Source organism: Lactuca serriola, chromosome 9, assembly GCF_051521515.1.
Source record: "Lactuca serriola cultivar US96UC23 chromosome 9, Lser_US96UC23_V15, whole genome shotgun sequence".
Taxonomy (NCBI): domain Eukaryota; kingdom Viridiplantae; phylum Streptophyta; class Magnoliopsida; order Asterales; family Asteraceae; genus Lactuca; species Lactuca serriola.
In genome coordinates, this window is record NC_136416.1 from 10,927,311 (window position 1) to 10,945,821 (window position 18,511).

Below are 18,511 nucleotides of genomic sequence, written 5' to 3' on the forward strand. Positions count from 1 at the left end.
GAAGGAACCGTGATTTAAGGGATCAAATACGTCATATTCTATTATTTCCTTAATTATAGGATTCCAATTAAATTATTTCCTTAATTAAAAGTATAAAAAGTCTAAAATACCCATTAATGATTTATTTAATTATTTATTATTTCTTGAATTCTCATTGGTGCATTTAGGCACACAATAGTTGCTAGAAACACTTGAACCTAGCTCTCTCTCTCTCTCTCTATATATATATATATATATATATATATATATTAGGTGTGAGACCCATGTATTACATGAGTTTAATTAAAAAAATAAATATGAAATTTTAATAATTTGAATGGTTTGAATTTATAAGAAAAATAAGAAAAAATTTGAATTATTAAAATTAATGAGACTTTAATGTATTGAATACATTATATATATAAACCATTTTTAATAAATACTTTACATATTAAATGTGAAATTTTAATTTAATAAAATGAAAAGTGGAAAATAGAAAATTTAAAAATTATAGAAAATGACATGTGTCCAAATGAATGAGAAGAGGACATGTGGCAAAAAAAAACTTTTATTTATTATAGTATATATATATATATATATATATATATATATATATATATATATATATATATATATATATATATATATATATATATATATATATATATATATAATGTATAATAAACTAACGTCACTGGTTTGTCTGTTTACACCATTGTCGACTCATAAACGGTCTAATATCTCTTAATCTATCGCACCCCCTCTTATAAGTCACTCAAATCCTTCCCCTTTCCCTATTTCCAAAATTATCCAGCAACAGTATTTGATGAATCTACAAAAAAAAATTAGGGTTTTCACCTCTTCGTGGAGCTGCCGACGTGGTTTTCCTTTGGATCTCGATGCTCAATTCCGATGAGATTTTAGCGAAATTCCACCACACATTCCTTGGGCTTCATCTCAAGGATGGCATACTTGTTTTTTTTATAGACCGAAATCCAGTTCCCTGTTAATAAGGGATACCTAATATGCTTCCCGATGAAGGTGAGATGTGATTAACACTTTTGTTTGTTAGATTGTATGCAATATGCGCATGAATTACATTGAAGTTTTTTGCTGTTTAAATATTAGGAATTTTGGTGGATCAAAATCTCCCCTTTTTTATTATGAATTTAGGGTTCGTGAAATTGTGCAAAATTCTACGTTTATGATGTTCATCAATTTCAGTATATATGTTCATATTATTAAGAATCTTTATATAGTTTAATGGTTTGATTTTCTAATTTTTGTTCTATTATATTTTTTAGTTTTAATGTTTGGTTGTGTATGTGGCTAAAGTGAATAACAATTAATTGATGTTAATATAATTTTCTATAGCTATATTATCAGCCATCAAGGATTATGATCTTACAACGCTATGTATGTTTTATCTCATTAGTCATTAGCAATCATAATTTCACACTTGTTATTATCTATGTCATCTATTCTCTACATTTAACGAATGAAATTAATAAGCTGAGAATAACATTCTTTTGGAAAATTAAAAATGGTGTGGCTGTGGAAGAGATACTAAAAAGCTTAGAAACGCTGAATCATAAAATTGTTAGAATCGGATCATATTTTTAGAGTTGGAGCATTATAAACTTTTGAATCATATTATTTTCGGATATTAATAATTTATTGGATCATAATAATATATTTGGATCATAAACTTGTTGGCTGTAGATCACATGTTCTATACGTGTGTTTTACCTCATTAGCAATTTTAATTAAATTAAAGAAAGGTAATATACATCTTCTAAATACCCTGAAGTAGTAGTACACTTGACATGGTAAGTTGGTCTTTTTGTTGACTTTTTGCGGTATTGACATTCTTAGGGATTTGTTACGACGTCATGAATGAGTTACTGCACTCACTTTCTTACGGTGAAGGAATCCGATATAAGATAGGGGACGGGGATGATGGAAACTTGATGGAGGAGTTTGAACTAATCCAACTTAAATTTTGATATTCAGATGGTATGAACGCTTCTCATAAACTGTTTTAAGCTTACAATGTTTATGTGTGTCCATATATCAACTATTCTACTTGTATACAAATGATACTTAGAGCTTCCTGTTTTTTTTTTGGCTATCCAACCCTTAATTAACTTATTGGTTAAGAATTATGGTTTACTTTAGGGTAAATTAAACTATGTATTATAGTTATAGATTACACTGGATTCAACCTTTTCAAAACCCAAAGGGGGTTGCCCATATTCACACATGGTAAGTTAGTCTTTTTGTTCACTTTATTCTAATGTGAAGTGTACTACTTCAAGAAGATGTAATATTATAAAATATGGTTTTGCAAATTCAAGCTATTCCAAGATAAATAACATCAGCTAGAAGAATTAGTCCAATATGGGGACTCAAATTTTTATTTTTAAAAGGTGGATGGAATGTTAATGTGGATGCACTTTGTGTGAGTCAAGGTTAGAGACACCTAATTACAATTAGCCGGGCTCTCTGTGTTGAGAGATAGGGGGAAATACACTTGATGGATGATTGTTATACTTATACACACAATATCTTGCAATAATGAATGAGTGCAACATGCAAAACTTGTATGCATATTATCAACTTGCTGCATTTTTATGCAGGGTGCTACGACAAATATTATCGTAGGTTCCGAAGTATGGGTTGAAGACCCATCAGTTGCTTGGATAGATGGAGAGGTGTTAAAAATAAATGGAGAGGAAGTTGAGATCCAAACTACTGATGGGAAGAAAGTAAGTTGATTTTCTTTCAGTTTTAAATTCTCTATTTTTTTTTTTCTGGTAAACAACGATGGATAATGAATGGTTTTACTCTTTGAATTTGCCATTGAAGGTTGTTGCGAATTTATCAAAAATATATTCCAAAGATGTGGAAGCGACTGCTGGTGGAGTTGATGACATGACTAAGCTTTCTTATTTGCATGAGCCTGGAGTGTTGCAAAATTTAGCTACCAGATATCAGCTGAATGAAATATATGTAAGAAAGATAACCCAACTTCTATTTTATTTTTGATTTTTGATTTTTATTTTGTTCAATCTGGTGAGAGAAAACCATGAACTATACTGCAGCTATGGGGGGCTGTGTCATAATATTCTATATCGTATTCTGACATATGGCAGACATATACTGGCAACATCCTTATCGCTGTTAACCCATTTAAAAGATTGCCCCTCTTGTATGATGATAAAATGATGCAACGCTACAAAGGAGCAGCATTTGGGGAGCTAGATCCTCATGTTTTTGCAATTGCAGATTCTGCTTTTAGGTTATCTCCTCACCTCACCTCACCTCACATCACCTCTTCTTTTTCTTCAGAGGATTCATTCTTTATTTTATAATGTATCTATCAGGGCAATGGTGAATGAAGGAAAAAGCAACTCGATCTTGGTCAGTGGTGAGAGTGGGGCAGGTAAAACTGAGACTACTAAAATGCTTATGCAATATCTTGCCTTTTTGGGTGGTCGTAAAGGCACTGAAGGAAGAACTGTTGAACAGCAAATTCTTGAAGTAAGCAACTTGATACCTTGGCTTTTATATATTAGTTTTTTTGCTCTATGTTCCTCTTAACTATATGTTGTTATAAATGCAGTCGAATCCAGTTCTGGAAGCATTTGGGAATGCAAAAACTGTTAGAAATAACAACTCCAGGTGCTGATCACATTATAAAGTTATTGTATGATATGAGTTAATAATAATCACATAGGCTTAAAAATCCTGATAATTTGTATGTAAATGCAGTCGTTTTGGTAAATTTGTTGAGATTCAGTTTGATAAACAAGGGCGAATATCTGGAGCAGCCATCCGCACATACCTTCTAGAAAGATCTCGTGTTTGCCAAATTTCAGATCCTGAACGCAACTATCACTGTTTCTATCTTCTCTGTGCAGCACCTCCAGAGGTTGTTTTTACTTTTACATGCATTGGTTATAATTTACACTTTTCCATGACCAAGGCTTTGGATTTTTATAAAATCAATCGTAACACTATTTTCTAACAACATATTTCATTCAGGAGATTAAGAAATATAAACTGGGAGACCCTAAGTCATATCGATATCTGAATCAATCAAAGTGCTATGAGCTTGATGATGTAAGCGATGCCCGTGATTATCTTGCCACAAGGAGAGCCATGGCAGTTGTTGGAATGAATGAAAAGGAACAGGTTATAGTATCTTCATATAATACTAATTTGCTTTCTTGATAAATCATAATACAAGTGCTATAACATGCTCACCTACTCCAGGATGCAATTTTCAGAGTTCTGGCTTCAATTCTCCATCTTGGAAATGTTGAATTTTCAAAAGGGAAAGAGGTTGATTCCTCCGTCCTCAAAGACGACAAATCCAAATTCCATCTTCAGACAACATCAGAGTTGCTAATGTGTGTTTTCTCCTTTGTCTTCAGATTCAATTAATTTGATGTGTGTGCATCACTAAATAATATATCTGTTAATCATGCTTAGGTGTGATTTTAATGAACTGGAAGATGCACTGCTGAAGCGTGTGATGGTTACCCCTGAAGAAGTTATCAAGAGAAGTCTTAATCCTGAGGGTGCATCTGTTAGTAGAGATGGTCTCGCAAAGACCTTATATTCCCGCTTATTTGACTGGTAATTTCAGCCTAAATAAATAATACAACATGGCAATTAATAATAACTCAATTAGATACTATATTTACTGTAGCATGGTTATTCATATCTGCAGGTTAGTGGAAAAAATTAATGTGTCGATTGGGCAAGATCCAAATTCAAGATATCTGATTGGGGTTCTTGACATATATGGTTTTGAGAGCTTTAAATCTAATAGGTAATCTTATGTGCTGAAATAATCATCAAGGGCGTTTGAACGCCTTGTTTGTTGATGATTCATTTTTGTCACCATGTTTGGATTGTGCAGTTTTGAACAATTTTGTATTAATTATACTAATGAGAAGCTGCAGCAACATTTCAACCAGGTTTGACTTTTGGTATTTCTGACTTAATGATTGACAATTCTGCTGAATCCATGATTGGGTTTTTCTTTTGTACTTCCATGCACAGCACGTATTCAAGACTGAGCAAGAGGAATATATCAAAGAAGCAATCGACTGGAGCTACATAGAGTTTATAGATAATAAGGATGTTCTGGATCTTATTGAAAAGGTATTTCATATAATTTGAAAGTGCATTCCATCATGATATGATGGCTTCAGCATTGGATTAATGTTTAAATTATGATTGCAGAAACCTGGTGGGATTATTGCACTACTTGATGAGGCCTGGTATGTAGTGTTCTTCAGCTTATATGTACTTTTGAAATAACTGCTTGTTAGCTGGTGACATGCTTATTCTGTTTCCAGTATGTTTCCCAAGTCGACTCACGAAACATTCTCACAGAAGCTTTATCAGACATTCAAATCTCATCAACGGTTTTTCAAACCAAAACTGTCTCGCACTGGTTTCACCATTGCTCACTATGCAGGAGAGGTAATTTGAATAGATTTAGTACTCTCTTTCTGTATTTCAAAGCCTCTTATTTTTAATTATATCTGTTTTCTGTTTGTATTCAGGTTCAATATCAATCTGAGCAGTTTCTAGACAAAAACAAAGATTATGTTGTTCCGGAACATCAAGATATGTTGACAGCTTCCAAGTGCCTTTTTATATCAAGCCTTTTCCCTCCATTGGCTGAGGAGACAACCAAATCATCAAACAAATCTTCTAAGTTCTCATCGATTGGTTCTCGCTTCAAGGTAGTTTTTTTTTTAAAAAAAAAAAAAGTTAAAATTCCTTAATGTCATGTTATGTTGGTAATAAGTTGATTTGATCTTTTTGTTAATGCATGCAGTTACAACTTCAGCAATTGATGGAAACTTTGAATTGCACAGAACCCCACTATATCAGATGTGTGAAGCCAAATAATTTTCTTAAGCCCGGCATCTTTGAGAATATCAACATTATGCAACAATTACGTTGTGGGGTGAGCACTGATGAGATAATGAAATCGATATATTTTAAGCTTTAATAGTAAATTCATTAAACATGTAATAATTTTTCTTTTCTTATTATTAAGGGGGTTCTAGAAGCAATTCGCATCAGCTGTGCTGGCTATCCTACTCGCAAAAGTTTTTCTGATTTTGTTACCAGATTCAGCATTCTTGCTCCCGAGGTTAAAAGTGAGAAGTAAGTAAAGATATTTTAACACAACACCTCGTTTAAAAACTAATCAATGGTCTCATTATCAATGTGTGTGTAACTGGAGTTATTTCTCTACAGTTATGATCCGAAGGTTGCCTGCAAAAAGATCCTGGCCAAATCAGGGCTTCAGGGATATCAGGTACCAAAAGTTTCCTTTTTCCTCTGAATGCAAGATTTTTTTTAGCATTCAGTCAACTGTTGTTAACATTTGTATGAACTAAGTGAAATGTCAATAAATTTTGCAGATAGGGAAAACCAAAGTTTTTCTTAGAGCTGGTCAGATGGCTGAATTAGATGCACGAAAATCACAGAAGCTTAGCAGCACAGCCAAGATTATACAAAGACAGATAAAAACTTACATTGCTAGGAAGTATTTTCTTGCTTTGAGAAAGTCTGCTATTGTCTGGCAGTCATTTTGCAGAAGTATTTCCTTACTTTTCATCTATGTTCAGCTGTATATATATATATATATATATATATATATATATATATATATATATATATACTATATTATATTATATTATATAACTTCTCATCCCAATGACCAACTCTCATTGTGGTGTTATGTTATGTCCACTAGGAAAGCTTGCATGTAACCTGTACCAACACATGAAAAACAATGCTGCTACGCTTAAAATACAGACGTTCTACAGGCGACACCTGTCAATGAAGACCTATAACAAACTCAAGCTGTCAGTTGTCCTCTTCCAGGCACGTCTGCGTTCAATGGTTGCTAGTAAACATCTCAGATTCAGAAAACAAAGCAAGGCAGCAACTCGTTTACAAGTCAGACCCTTGTCTCCTCACATTGCTTATAGATCTAAACCTTTACACTCAATTCTAATAAGCGTTTATGATTGTAGGCCCACTGGCGTGGTTATAGAGATTCTTCACATTATAAGAAACTGATAAGGGCAGCAGTTGTTACACAATGTAGCTGGAAGGGGAGAATTGCTAGGAAAGAGCTTCGGAGACGAAAGATGGTTTGTTTTATGTTGCTCTTGCTTTGTAAAACAAAATAGCTCAGTTTTGCTAATTGCAGTTATTAGTAGGATCTGATCAATCAATATCTATATTATTGTTCTCTCTCTCTCTCTCTCTCTCTCTATATATATATATATATATATAAATTTTAAACATATACAGGCAGCAAAGGAAGCTAGTGCACTCCAACTAGTGAAAGATAATCTTGAAAAACAAGTGGAAGAGCTCACATCACGTTTAGAGTCAGAAAAACGCTTGAAGGTAATGTTAATCTATTGTAAAGATAATGTATTTATGATTACTTGAATATATATATAAGAAAAGCTTATATAACTGAATCTGACAAAATAGACCACTGTATGGTGCAGATTGAGTTGGAAGAAGCAAAAGATCGGGAAATTCTCAAAGTGAAGAACTCCCTGAAAGCCATGCAAAAAGACGTTGGTGAAGCAAATTCATTACTTGTCAAGGAACGAGAGTCTACACAGAAAGCAATTCAAGAAAAAGATCAGGAACTTTTGAAATTACAGAATTCCCTGCAAGCCATGCAGAATAAAGCTGATGAAACAAATGCATTGCTTTCCAAGGAACGTGATTCTGCCCAGAAAGCAATTCATGAAGCAAAAGAAGCAAAAGATGAGGAAATTCTGAAATTGCAAAACTCCTTGCAAGCCATGCAGAGTAAATTTGATGAAACCAATGAATTGCTTGTTCAGGAATGTGTGTCTGTAGAGAGAGCAATTGAAGAAGCCAAAAAGGAAAAAGTTCAGGAAATTCTGGAATTGCAGAACTCCCTGAAATCTATTCAGAATAAATTCGAAGAAACAAATGCATTGCTTCTCAAGGAACGTGATTCTACACAGAAAGCAATTCAAGAAACAAAACAAGCAAAAGCTGAGGAAATTCTGAATTTGCAGAACTCCCTGAAAGCTATGCAGAGTAAACTCGATGAAACAAATGTGTTTCTTGTCAAGGAACGTGAGTCTGCACAAAAAACAATCGAAGAAGTAAAAGCAGCAAAAGATGAGGAAGTTCTGAATTTGCAAAAGTCCATGCAAGCCATGCAGAATAAAATTGATGAAACAAATGCATTGCTTGTTAAGGAACGGGAGTCTGCACGGAAAGCAATTGAAGAAGCATCCTCAGTTGTCAAAGAAATTCCAGTTCATGTAGAAGACACACAAAAGATTGCTAGTTTGACTTCAGAAGTTAAAAACTTGAAGGTACTCTTGGTTTTCTAGAAATTTCTCTCTCATTGCCACTGCATACTAGTAGTTCTTATGTACTTATGCCATGCAGGCTTTATCAGAGTGGGAAAGACAAAGGGCAGATGAATCTGATAGGAAGTGTACTGAAGCTCTGGAATCAAGTGAGTATAAGCGGATGCAGTTAGAAGAAACTGAAAGAAGAGTGCTTCAACTTCAGGAATCTTTGGATAGGTATCATTGCTGCAAAATCTTTCATAGTAAGAAAAATTCTCTAGTTAGACTTATGACCCTGGATAGACTTCTTTCTAACCAAATCCAGAATATCAGGCCAGTTCTAACTTTAAAACAAAAATAGGTCCAGTTTGAGTTAATTTAGTGCTAGAATCATATATAAATGATAAGGGCAACCAACCTCTAGTAGTTCTATTGGTATATAGTATTCTCCTTATGCAGACGCATACATTAGGGCAAATTGCATGGAAGGATATCACTCCATGCTTATAGAGATGATGGAAAGCATGATGAAAATACATTTTATATGGTTTTAGAGTAAACATATCCTGGTTTTTGATAATTTTGCATGTATTGAAAAATGTGCATTATGATATATCACACGAAAGTTGTTCATATGCTTTATTAATTGCTCTCTTTGTGCAATTAGGCTGGAGGACAAGCTGGCTGACATTGAGTCACATAATCCAGGTCTTCATCAGCAGCAGCAGCCGGGTTCAGCATCAGCACTGCCACAGATTAAGAAACTCCAGGAAGGACACTCAAGGTCCTTTAAGGTATTGCTCCTTTTTCATGTTTCATTTGAACACAAGTAGAATTAGATTGTACAATTAATTGTAACAGGATCGACATAGCTGTGCAAGTGCAACACACTCAAGAGAAAACTCGGATGTAGAGGAGGGAGTTGTAAAGAAGTGTGGTGATGATCAGAAACAGGAATGCCAGGATCTGGTGAATCGATGCATTGCACAACGGATGGGATTTCCCAATGGCAGACCCATTGCTGCTTGCATCATATACAAATGTCTAAGAAAATGGCGATCATTTGAAGCTGAAAAAACCACCATTTTTGATCGCATAATCCAAGCCATAGGCCGATCCATTGAGGTAGGTGGTATCATTAATTCAACCATAATCAGCCTATCACTTACTTGTTATATAACCTAGCTGTGATTTTTTTGAAAATGAAGGCACAAGACAACAGTGATGTTTTCGCTTATTGGTTATCCAATGCATCAACACTGCTGCTACTGTTACAGCATACACTCAAAGCTAGTGGGGATCAGCCACTTCATCGACGCCCAAGATCAGGTCCTCTACTAGTAAAGAGGAATCAGGTAAGGTATATATTTTAAAATGAATAAAAAAATGTATATGATTGAAATTTGTTGGTTGGTTGACAGAGCTTTCGTGGAAGTGGAAGTGGAAGTGGAAGTCCTCGTGGTGTAGCTATCTCTATAAACGATATTGGTGATAGCTCACCTGGCGGAAGCCAACTTGAACCAAAATACCCTGCTTTGCTTTTCAAGCAGCAACTCACAGCATATGTTGAAAAAACATACGGCTTGATACGTGATAATTTAAAAAGAGAGATATCCCCATTACTTGGCTTGTGCATTCAGGTACCCCCCACTCTTTTTAATTTACTTGTCTTGGTTAGATTCATTTCATACCACACCACAATTAGAAGCCTCTGTCCTGGTTAGATTCAATCAAACACTGCTGATCTGGTGTTTGTTAAGTTATATATATATATATATATATATATATATATATATATATATATACATATATGTTGTGCAAATGTATGTATGTAGGCACCAAGAATTTCCAAAGCAAACTTGTCAAAGGGGGCAGCTCGTGCATTAGCAAATGCTGCTTCTCATGAGATTTTGCTTGCTCAGTGGCAAGGAATCGTCACAAAAATTGGATGCTTGTTAAACACACTCAAGGCTAATTTTGTCAGTTTCTAATTCTATAAACTTATTCTTTGTTAACTACCCTGCCAAAACCTTGCTTCATTTGATTTCCATCAATCTTAATGTGTAGGTACCTTCGTTTTTGATTCGCCAAGTGTTCGCGCAGATATTTGCTTTCATCAACATCCAGTTATTCAACAGGTCTCAACTTACTTACAGCACAGCAAGCTGACAGTTTTGAATTTTAACTTATTTGTCCTTTCCTGCAGCCTTCTACTGAGACGCGAATGCTGCTCTTATAGCAATGGAGAATACGTAAGATCAGGATTGGCTATATTGGAACTCTGGTGCCTCAAGGCAACTGAGGAGGTAATATATATATATATATATATATATATATATATATATATATATATTCTTTCCCTTGACTTTAACAACGCCAAATCACAGTATGCTGGATCGGCTTGGGATGAGCTGAAGCACATACGGCAAGCTATTGCATTCCTGGTATGCATATATATATATATATATATATATATATATATATATATATATATATATATATATATATATTATTGCTTAATAATCATGTATTATGTATATACATATATAGTAGGTAGTCATCTAATGAAACAAAAGAAACAGAGGTATTCAAAGTAAGCGGTGATGTTGGTCTTTTTAGGTTACCCAACAAAAGCCAAAGAGGACGCTGCATGAAATAAGTTATGATCTGTGTCCTGTAAGTGCACGTGCATGCAAACTTTGAGATTTTAATCAATAATTGCATCCATCTTGACTTCAAGTGTTACTTATGATTATTCACTTCAAATTTCAAAACCCACCTCACCTGCATGCATGTGCAGATGCTTAGTATACAACAGCTATACAGAATCAGTACAATGTATTGGGATGACAAAAATGGCACGCATAGCCTTTCTCCTGAAGTAACTCTCAATATCCCATATCATTTTATAATTATATATATATATATATATATATATATATATATATATATATATATATATATATATATATATATATATATATCTAACAGTGATGAGTGGCTGACAGGTTATTTCTAACATGAGGATCCTAATGACCCAAGATTCCAATAATGCCATCGCCAGTAACTCCTTCTTGCTTGATGATGATTCAAGGTTATATTTTATCATGTTTATCAGAATAAATTTTTACTAATAGTAAATACCCTTAATTCCTTCAATTAAATTGTTTCAACATTGCCCTTGCAATAAGCTGTTTTTGCTGACTTAAAGATTGTGAATTGTGATGGGATATGATATGCATGCAGTATACCGTTCTCGACAGATGAGCTGACAAGATCAATGGATCCGATTGGTGTATCGGATATTGACCTCCGCTCCTTCGTTTCAACTCCGGTTTCTGTTTCAGTTTCTTGCAGTGTCCTAGGTAGTGATTCTTTTGTATGATTAATTAGCTTTAGTTATTATAAGCTGTAGTACAGTTGTGTTGTGTAATCAATTAATAGGGGTTTTGAGTTTCTAACCACACACATCCCACTCGTATACTATTTCCAGTTTTGTAGATCCTTATAACTTCTCTACAGTTCATTGTCCATGACCAAATACTAAATAGTATTCACCTATGTGCTTTGTCATGACTCTTGAATTTCTATATCTTGAAATTTTATGATAGATAACTAGTGGTTTATACGAGCCTAGCCAAAGCTTGTTTCAAGCCTTTAATTTTGGAACTCCGGCTTGGCTAGCTCATGTATGTTTTAGAATCCAAGGTTGGCCCAAGTTGAAGAAACCAAAAACCCCACCTCTATTTGACAAGACTTAAGGGGGTGTTTGGAATTTGCTTATTGGGTTATTGCCATCTTTAAGTTTGTTACAGTATGACGATTGTGATTGTCTCTACAACGATTTTAGGTGTGGTGATGCTTAACAGTTAGGGAGTTTTGTCAAATATGCCATTTAGCAGGCCATTAACCGGTTTCCCGGTGACACTCTCCGTTTGGCCTTAAGGAATATTGAGTTGGTTCCTTTGTAAACTAGAAACCACCACCATTGTTGTGCATGTTGTGATATGTATTACCATCACCATCACAACAATTACTGAAATCCACCACTACCGCCATATCTACACTAGCATTGTCCACCACCACCTCCCCTTCTTGCCTAAATCTAAACTGAGTGCCTAGATCGACGCAAGGTGTGCTTAAACCCAAATATCATGCCCATAAATTAAATAGAACCCTAGCAACACAAATGCACAAACTGAAATACAAGTGCATAAACGCGAACAGGACAAAAGCTTCTTGCAACCAATTTTGGGACGTTTATGGCAATAACCCTTGCTTATTTAAAAAAACTTATGATGTTTAGTAAAATTGTTTATTCGGTGTTAAGATGAAGTTTAAAAATAAAACGTGTTTGGTTGAGATTATCTAGTAGCAAAATGTAATAAACAGATAAATTATTTTTTAGTATTTGGCAAATGGTGCTTATGTGTGTAATTAGGAAATAACTTATCAAAAACTCTTTAAATAAGTCAATAAGTAAAAAGCAAGTAACTTTTCAAAAACTTTTTATTTAAGTCAGGAAGTTCTAGTGCCAAACCGTAATAAATTAAAGATCAAAACCGCAAAATTTGAAAATCCATTTAAATACTATTCATCAAATTTGCCAAAACTATGAGTGAGCATTTGAACCAGACCGGTTTCGAAGAATATTGTGGACCGTGGACCGGACCGGATGAGACTTATCGGGTCCATGTTCGGTTTTTCCGGTTCTTTGACACGATTGGACAGGTACAACTTTACATGCATACATTAGAAGTCGTTAAAACACATTTTTGGGTTTGATACAACTCATTTAAACAATTATGTTGTTGGGTTTGATACATTACAACTCGTTAAAATGAATATATTTTTGGGTTTGATATAATACAACTTATAAAAATGAATACGTTCCCGTTTCTTGTACCCATTGAACCAATCAAACTTTGATTGTTTATATCATTTGTTTGAACTTTGAATCAAATAAGCTAATGACTTTATCATATTTCTTGCATAACTATTCTAACTTTATCTATAGCATTATAACTTACAAAATTAATTTTCCAAATAAAAACACCTAACATACAAATCAAGTTCACCAATAAAAGTTAACAATCTTAACACAAACATACAAAAGTAATTACCGTAACACCAAAAATCATAATTTAAAATTTAAAATCGATCCAACTAACAAACGTCATAATTTAATCTTCCATTTGCCTATTCCCTGTATCATTGTCATCTAACTCTAACATGTTTAAAGCTTGTGTAATTTCTACATAAATACAAAATGAAAATGTTGTTTGTATTTAATAAAAGTAATAATTGAAAAATTGAAATATTTCAGCTTTAATATCAAAACTTTGAAGGATTGTAACTCATTAAATATAACATCAAAAACAGCAAAACTATAGTCTAAATTCATCTACAAACTCTAAATTATATGTTGGAAAAAACCGCATGTCAATTCGACTTAAAACGAATGAGATTTGTTTGTTTAAAAAATTTCACAGAATACAAAAGTTTAAATTTGTTCTGAAAAGTTGAAATACTTTAGTCTTCATATCTCAACTTTGGAGGATTGTAATTCATTGAATATAATACCAAAAACAATAAAATTATAGTCTGGAATCATTTACAAACTGTAAACTACACTTTGGAAAAAATCGCATGTCAATCAAACTTAAAACGAATGAGATATGGTCGTTTAAAAAATTTCACATAATACAAAAGTTTAAATCATGTCCAAAACCGGTTTTTACCCGTAACCGATAAAAAAAAAACGGACCGGTTTTGATCAAATCCTAGAACCGAAAACCGGCCCAGGGTCCAAAAAAGGTCTAGGTCCAGGTCCGATCCGGTCCATAGGTCCAAATGCTCACTCCTAGAGAAAACCATAGGGTCATCTTTTTTATTTGCTCATAAATAAATAATTGTAAAGAAAAAGTCCGTTAAAGTGTAAAACATGTAATTTACTTGGAATAAGGACTAAAGTTGCGAGGGAATCTCTTTAGGGACAAAAACAAAATTGCAGCTGAACTTAAGGACGAAAATGTATTTTTTTTTTCTATATTAAAGTCCATCTCCTGTTTAACATTAAATGATAAGTACATCTCTTGTTAACATCAAATGATAAGTACAAACACAAGAGAAACAAAAAAAACCAACAACTCCCTTAAAAGTTGATTCAACGTTCAATCATTAAATTGTTTTTTTTTTCCTTGACATGGATGATGGATCGATGAACATAAAAACCTTTCCGCCTCTTTTTTATTACAATCACCACTGAACAGAAAATTCTTATTTTCTTTGTAGACTAATTAAAAGAAACACAGCTACAAAACATTACGGACTTCTGTTGTTATTTTTCAAGAATGTTGTGGATGCTTGCAAATATGCATGCACATTAATTTGTGATGTTTTGATTGAAACGGATAAAAAAGTTAAAAGATTCTTCTAATTTTTAAGTTCTAGTTTGATTATTTGATATTAACATTATATATACACACGCGACAAAGATGTCAGAGTGGCCATTAACTAATTGAAAAACTTTATACACAAATACAAAGTCTAGCTACAGCCGGCTTAATTAGAAGGATAAATCTTGTTAAAAATACTACTAATTAATTAAGCTCTTGTCTCATCTCAGTTTCTCCATCCCTATATATATATATATATATATATATATATATATATATATATATATATATATATATATATATATATATATATATATATATATATATATATATATATATATATATATATATATATATATATATATATATATATAAGGCATCTTCTGCTATTTTTACTTGATTAAAAAGTAGATGTAAGTTGGAAGCGATACATATATCATCAATGGACTCCATCATCACTATGGATGATCATGAAGATGAAGCTGATCATCAAGAGCAAGATCACGTGGTGTCAGGAGAGAGATTGAGATTGTACGAATGCATATTCTGCAAGCGCGGGTTCACCACAGCACAGGCTTTGGGTGGACACATGAACATCCACAGGAAAGACAGAGCTGCTAAGGGTAGCCCTAACAATGATCTGAGTAATAATAGTAAGCTACATCGAGACCCTAGTACTTGCCATGTAGTCCCTAGATTCTATCAGCCGGTTTTCTCAACTCCTAGTGATCTTCCATGTTTTTCATCCACATCAAGTACTCACGTGCGACCTATAAACCACGGAAACAATAATCATCAAGATGTTCATGGAGTGATCACTAGTCCATCAAGCTTACGCCTACAGTTTGGCTACAGGTCACATGATCAAAATCCAAAAAGGACCATTAATGGAGGTGGAAATGAAGAAGACGAACTGGATTTGGAGCTTCGGCTTGGCCACGATCCATGAAAATGAAAGCCTTCTTAATTAATACTATATTATTAGTTTCATATGGACTGGCCATGGCCCTCCAAATGTCTTTTTGGTAAATTTTTGGCAAAGGAAGCTTTGAATTCCTTAAGGTATAATTAATTATGATGTTTTTGAGGTAGAAATCTTAGTTGTTTTCCATCTTAGTTTAGGGTGGATACGAGTCACGAGATACAATCATTTTTATGTTTTGCATTAATCATATTCTGTAAATGAATAAGTTCTTTTCAGTTTTTGCAATTAGTTGCAACTTATATTATGCTAATTAAATAAGCTGCTAAGAGATAGTGTTAAATGCACACTAATGATAGTGTTGAGCTTATTCACATGTTAATTAATTAATGTGATTTTCGATACAAAATAGATACTATTATTAGTATTATGTTAAATGACTGACTAATACAAAAGTAAATGAATATTTATTAAATATATTGTTATTTTGTATAAAGAATATATTATATATTTTTTTATTAAAATGGCGAAGGAATATATAAATGAATATTTATTAAATATATTGTTATTTTGTATAAAGAATATATTATATATTTTTTTTATTAAAATGGCGAAGGAATATATAAATGAAGCAAAGACTAGCAAATAGCTAGAAGGTTATCTTAAAAACACAATAATAACGTAAAATACATTGTTTCGTGCGTGTGCATTTCACCTAATTGTAAACCTAATCATAATCTACCAAATGCAAGAAAACAATGTGAATTTAACAAATTCATCATTTCCTTTGTCTTAAGTGATATAAATTAAGAATTTGTCATCGGGCTTTTAGAATTTGTACTTTAACTTTCAATAAAATTTTCAAATTAAAATATGTTGAAGAAAATCATGTATTAGCTATGATGTTTTTATCCTCTTATCTCTTAACGTTTTCTTAGCTTATCTTTGATAATTCAAATTGATGTATATATAGATCTTTAAACGATTGGAATGAACGGAAAGAGAAGGAAACCTAATTGGTTCCTATTGAATGTTTACTTTTGTTTTCTTTATGGTATCAGAACGATTTCTCTAATCGGCTGAGTTCATCATTCAAGTGCAACGATGGCCGAACTTGATGACGTTGGAGGCAACGACAATCATAAAGCCAAAAATCCTTCCTCTAATCCCGATTCTCCTTACTATGTTCATCTAATTGATTATTCTCGTCAGATGCATGTGAATGACAGTTTGAACGACAATAACTATGCGGATTGATCAAGAGAGATGAACGATTTTCTCATTGCCAAAAATAAGGCTGGTTTCATCGACGGAACCATCCCAATAGTGGCGGTTTTGTATAGGTGCCCATAGTGGCACCGGCAATACCTACCATGTCTGTTCGCAGTGCAAAATTTTCGATTTTTTTTTCTATTTTCTACTATAAAATGTGTCACCGACAACACATACTACGAAATCATGCGTCCGTCCCTGCATCCCAAAACCTATAGAAGATCATCTAGAATATAGAGCATGGCTATGCAATCGTAAAAGGGTAGATCACCAGCGCCATGGAAAAGGAGATCAGAGACAGTGTAAAGTATGCAACGATAGCTTAGCAGAATTGGGATGATCTCCAAGAAAGATTCGGGAAAGAAAGCGCTCTGAGGGCGTATGAATTGAAGTGAATCCTAACCAATATGCGACAAGAAAAGCACTCTATCTCTTCCTACTTCTCCGACACACTAGAAACTTTAGGGGAAAATGGCTAATAATCGAAGAACATCAAGAAAGAATGGTGTGGAGGGGTGAGGAATGACCAGGAGGCGAGCATGTATTTATAGGAAAAATTTCTCCAATGTGCATCACACACTTCGATCCACCCGTTGGCCGACACATGTCCAGTTTTGGTTAGAGCCATGTCGCCCCCTTCTAGAAGGTATGCACATCGCGCACATGTGTGTGATGAATTTTCATAATTTCAAAATTGCATAACTTTTTCATACGAGCTCCGTTTTTGATGTACTTTATATCCACATGTAGCTATCGATGATATCTACAACTTTCATTTAGACTTTGTCGGCTAGTTTTTACTTAGTTTATTTCACACATGCTTAAACTGTTAAAGTCCGTGTAAAATGCATAACTTTGTCATCCGACGTCCGTTTTTGACTGTCTTTATATTGTTGAACATCTATCAACGAGATCTTCAACTCTCGTTTAGATTATTTTGGCTAAAAATCGATCGATCTAAAATTCGATTTCTGAGCTGTATACTGCTACGCTGAATCGTATAAAAATCGTAACTTCCTCCAATGAAGTCAGATTTAGACTTCTATATATGCACGCTCTCGGTTTAATGACTACTACGACTTTGGATTAGATCACTAAGGCTAAAAAGCTATCTCTCCGAGTCACTATTTACGATATCCGTGGTCGTATCGAGTTGAACGCAAAACTTCAACGTATCATAACTCCTTCGTTATAAGTCCGATTTAAGCGTTTCTTATATCTTCGAAATCATTGTCACAACTACTTCAACTATCATTAAGGATATTCGTTATTATTATTATTCTATTTAGACGTGTATTTTATTCTTATTTTATTATTTCTTTATAAGCACGTATACTACAAATAGTTACACATAGAATACATAGTCTTCACAAAATTTTCTTTTACTATATAGAATGTGTTACACTTGTTGACCCTAATTTATTATATCATCTTATTAATTGTCTAGCGAGAAACGCGAACGTTACATCATTCCAATGGCATTGCAGTTTCTTTGACGATACATCCGTTGTCACATTTCGTTTCTTATAAAAAATTTACTAACT

General features: G+C 33.6%; 2 protein-coding genes across 8 annotated transcripts; both read left to right on the forward strand.

Moving 5' to 3' along the window:
• Positions 1 to 700: 700 nt before the first annotated feature.
• Positions 701 to 11,948, forward strand: LOC145076809 (myosin-9-like). Of its 7 annotated transcripts, XM_079022606.1 has the most exons (38): positions 701 to 1,020; positions 1,855 to 1,995; positions 2,619 to 2,747; positions 2,848 to 2,991; positions 3,135 to 3,280; positions 3,366 to 3,522; positions 3,605 to 3,663; positions 3,754 to 3,913; positions 4,027 to 4,176; positions 4,258 to 4,394; positions 4,477 to 4,623; positions 4,697 to 4,819; positions 4,910 to 4,967; positions 5,053 to 5,154; positions 5,236 to 5,273; positions 5,352 to 5,478; positions 5,562 to 5,744; positions 5,840 to 5,971; positions 6,065 to 6,174; positions 6,268 to 6,328; positions 6,435 to 6,612; positions 6,770 to 6,975; positions 7,053 to 7,172; positions 7,336 to 7,434; positions 7,542 to 8,396; positions 8,473 to 8,612; positions 9,043 to 9,169; positions 9,237 to 9,500; positions 9,584 to 9,730; positions 9,797 to 10,015; positions 10,211 to 10,354; positions 10,443 to 10,513; positions 10,582 to 10,681; positions 10,763 to 10,819; positions 10,995 to 11,051; positions 11,176 to 11,256; positions 11,384 to 11,469; positions 11,622 to 11,948. In XM_079022606.1, exons 2-38 carry the CDS (start codon positions 1,993 to 1,995, stop codon positions 11,758 to 11,760), a joined length of 5,256 nt encoding a protein of 1,751 aa, XP_078878732.1. In that variant the 5' UTR covers positions 701 to 1,020; positions 1,855 to 1,992; the 3' UTR covers positions 11,761 to 11,948. The 7 variants fall into 7 exon arrangements, with proteins under 7 accessions (XP_078878732.1, XP_078878731.1, XP_078878733.1 ...); XM_079022605.1 differs by lacking the exons at positions 701 to 1,020; positions 1,855 to 1,995 and having other exon boundaries at positions 2,613 to 2,747; XM_079022607.1 differs by lacking the exons at positions 701 to 1,020; positions 1,855 to 1,995 and having other exon boundaries at positions 2,613 to 2,747; positions 4,718 to 4,819.
• Positions 11,949 to 15,215: 3,267 nt separating this feature from the next.
• LOC145075332 (zinc finger protein 5-like) lies at positions 15,216 to 15,722 on the forward strand. The gene has a single exon (XM_079021613.1). The coding sequence runs from the start codon at positions 15,216 to 15,218 to the stop codon at positions 15,720 to 15,722; it is 507 nt and encodes a 168-aa protein (XP_078877739.1).
• The last annotated feature ends 2,789 nt before the right edge of the window (positions 15,723 to 18,511 follow it).

What these genes read in the sequence shown, in the direction of transcription:
- LOC145076809 (XM_079022605.1), top strand. Translation starts at nt 2,613, where the DNA reads ATGCAGGGTGCTACGACAAATATTATCGTAGGTTCCGAAGTATGGGTT. An exon ending in TGCAGCAACATTTCAACCAG is followed by an intron (nt 4,968 to 5,052) that starts GTTTGACTTTTG and finishes TTCCATGCACAG; the next exon opens with CACGTATTCAAGACTGAGCA. An exon ending in CTGGCAGTCATTTTGCAGAA is followed by an intron (nt 6,613 to 6,769) that starts GTATTTCCTTAC and finishes TATGTCCACTAG; the next exon opens with GAAAGCTTGCATGTAACCTG.
- LOC145075332 (XM_079021613.1), top strand. Translation starts at nt 15,216, where the DNA reads ATGGACTCCATCATCACTATGGATGATCATGAAGATGAAGCTGATCAT.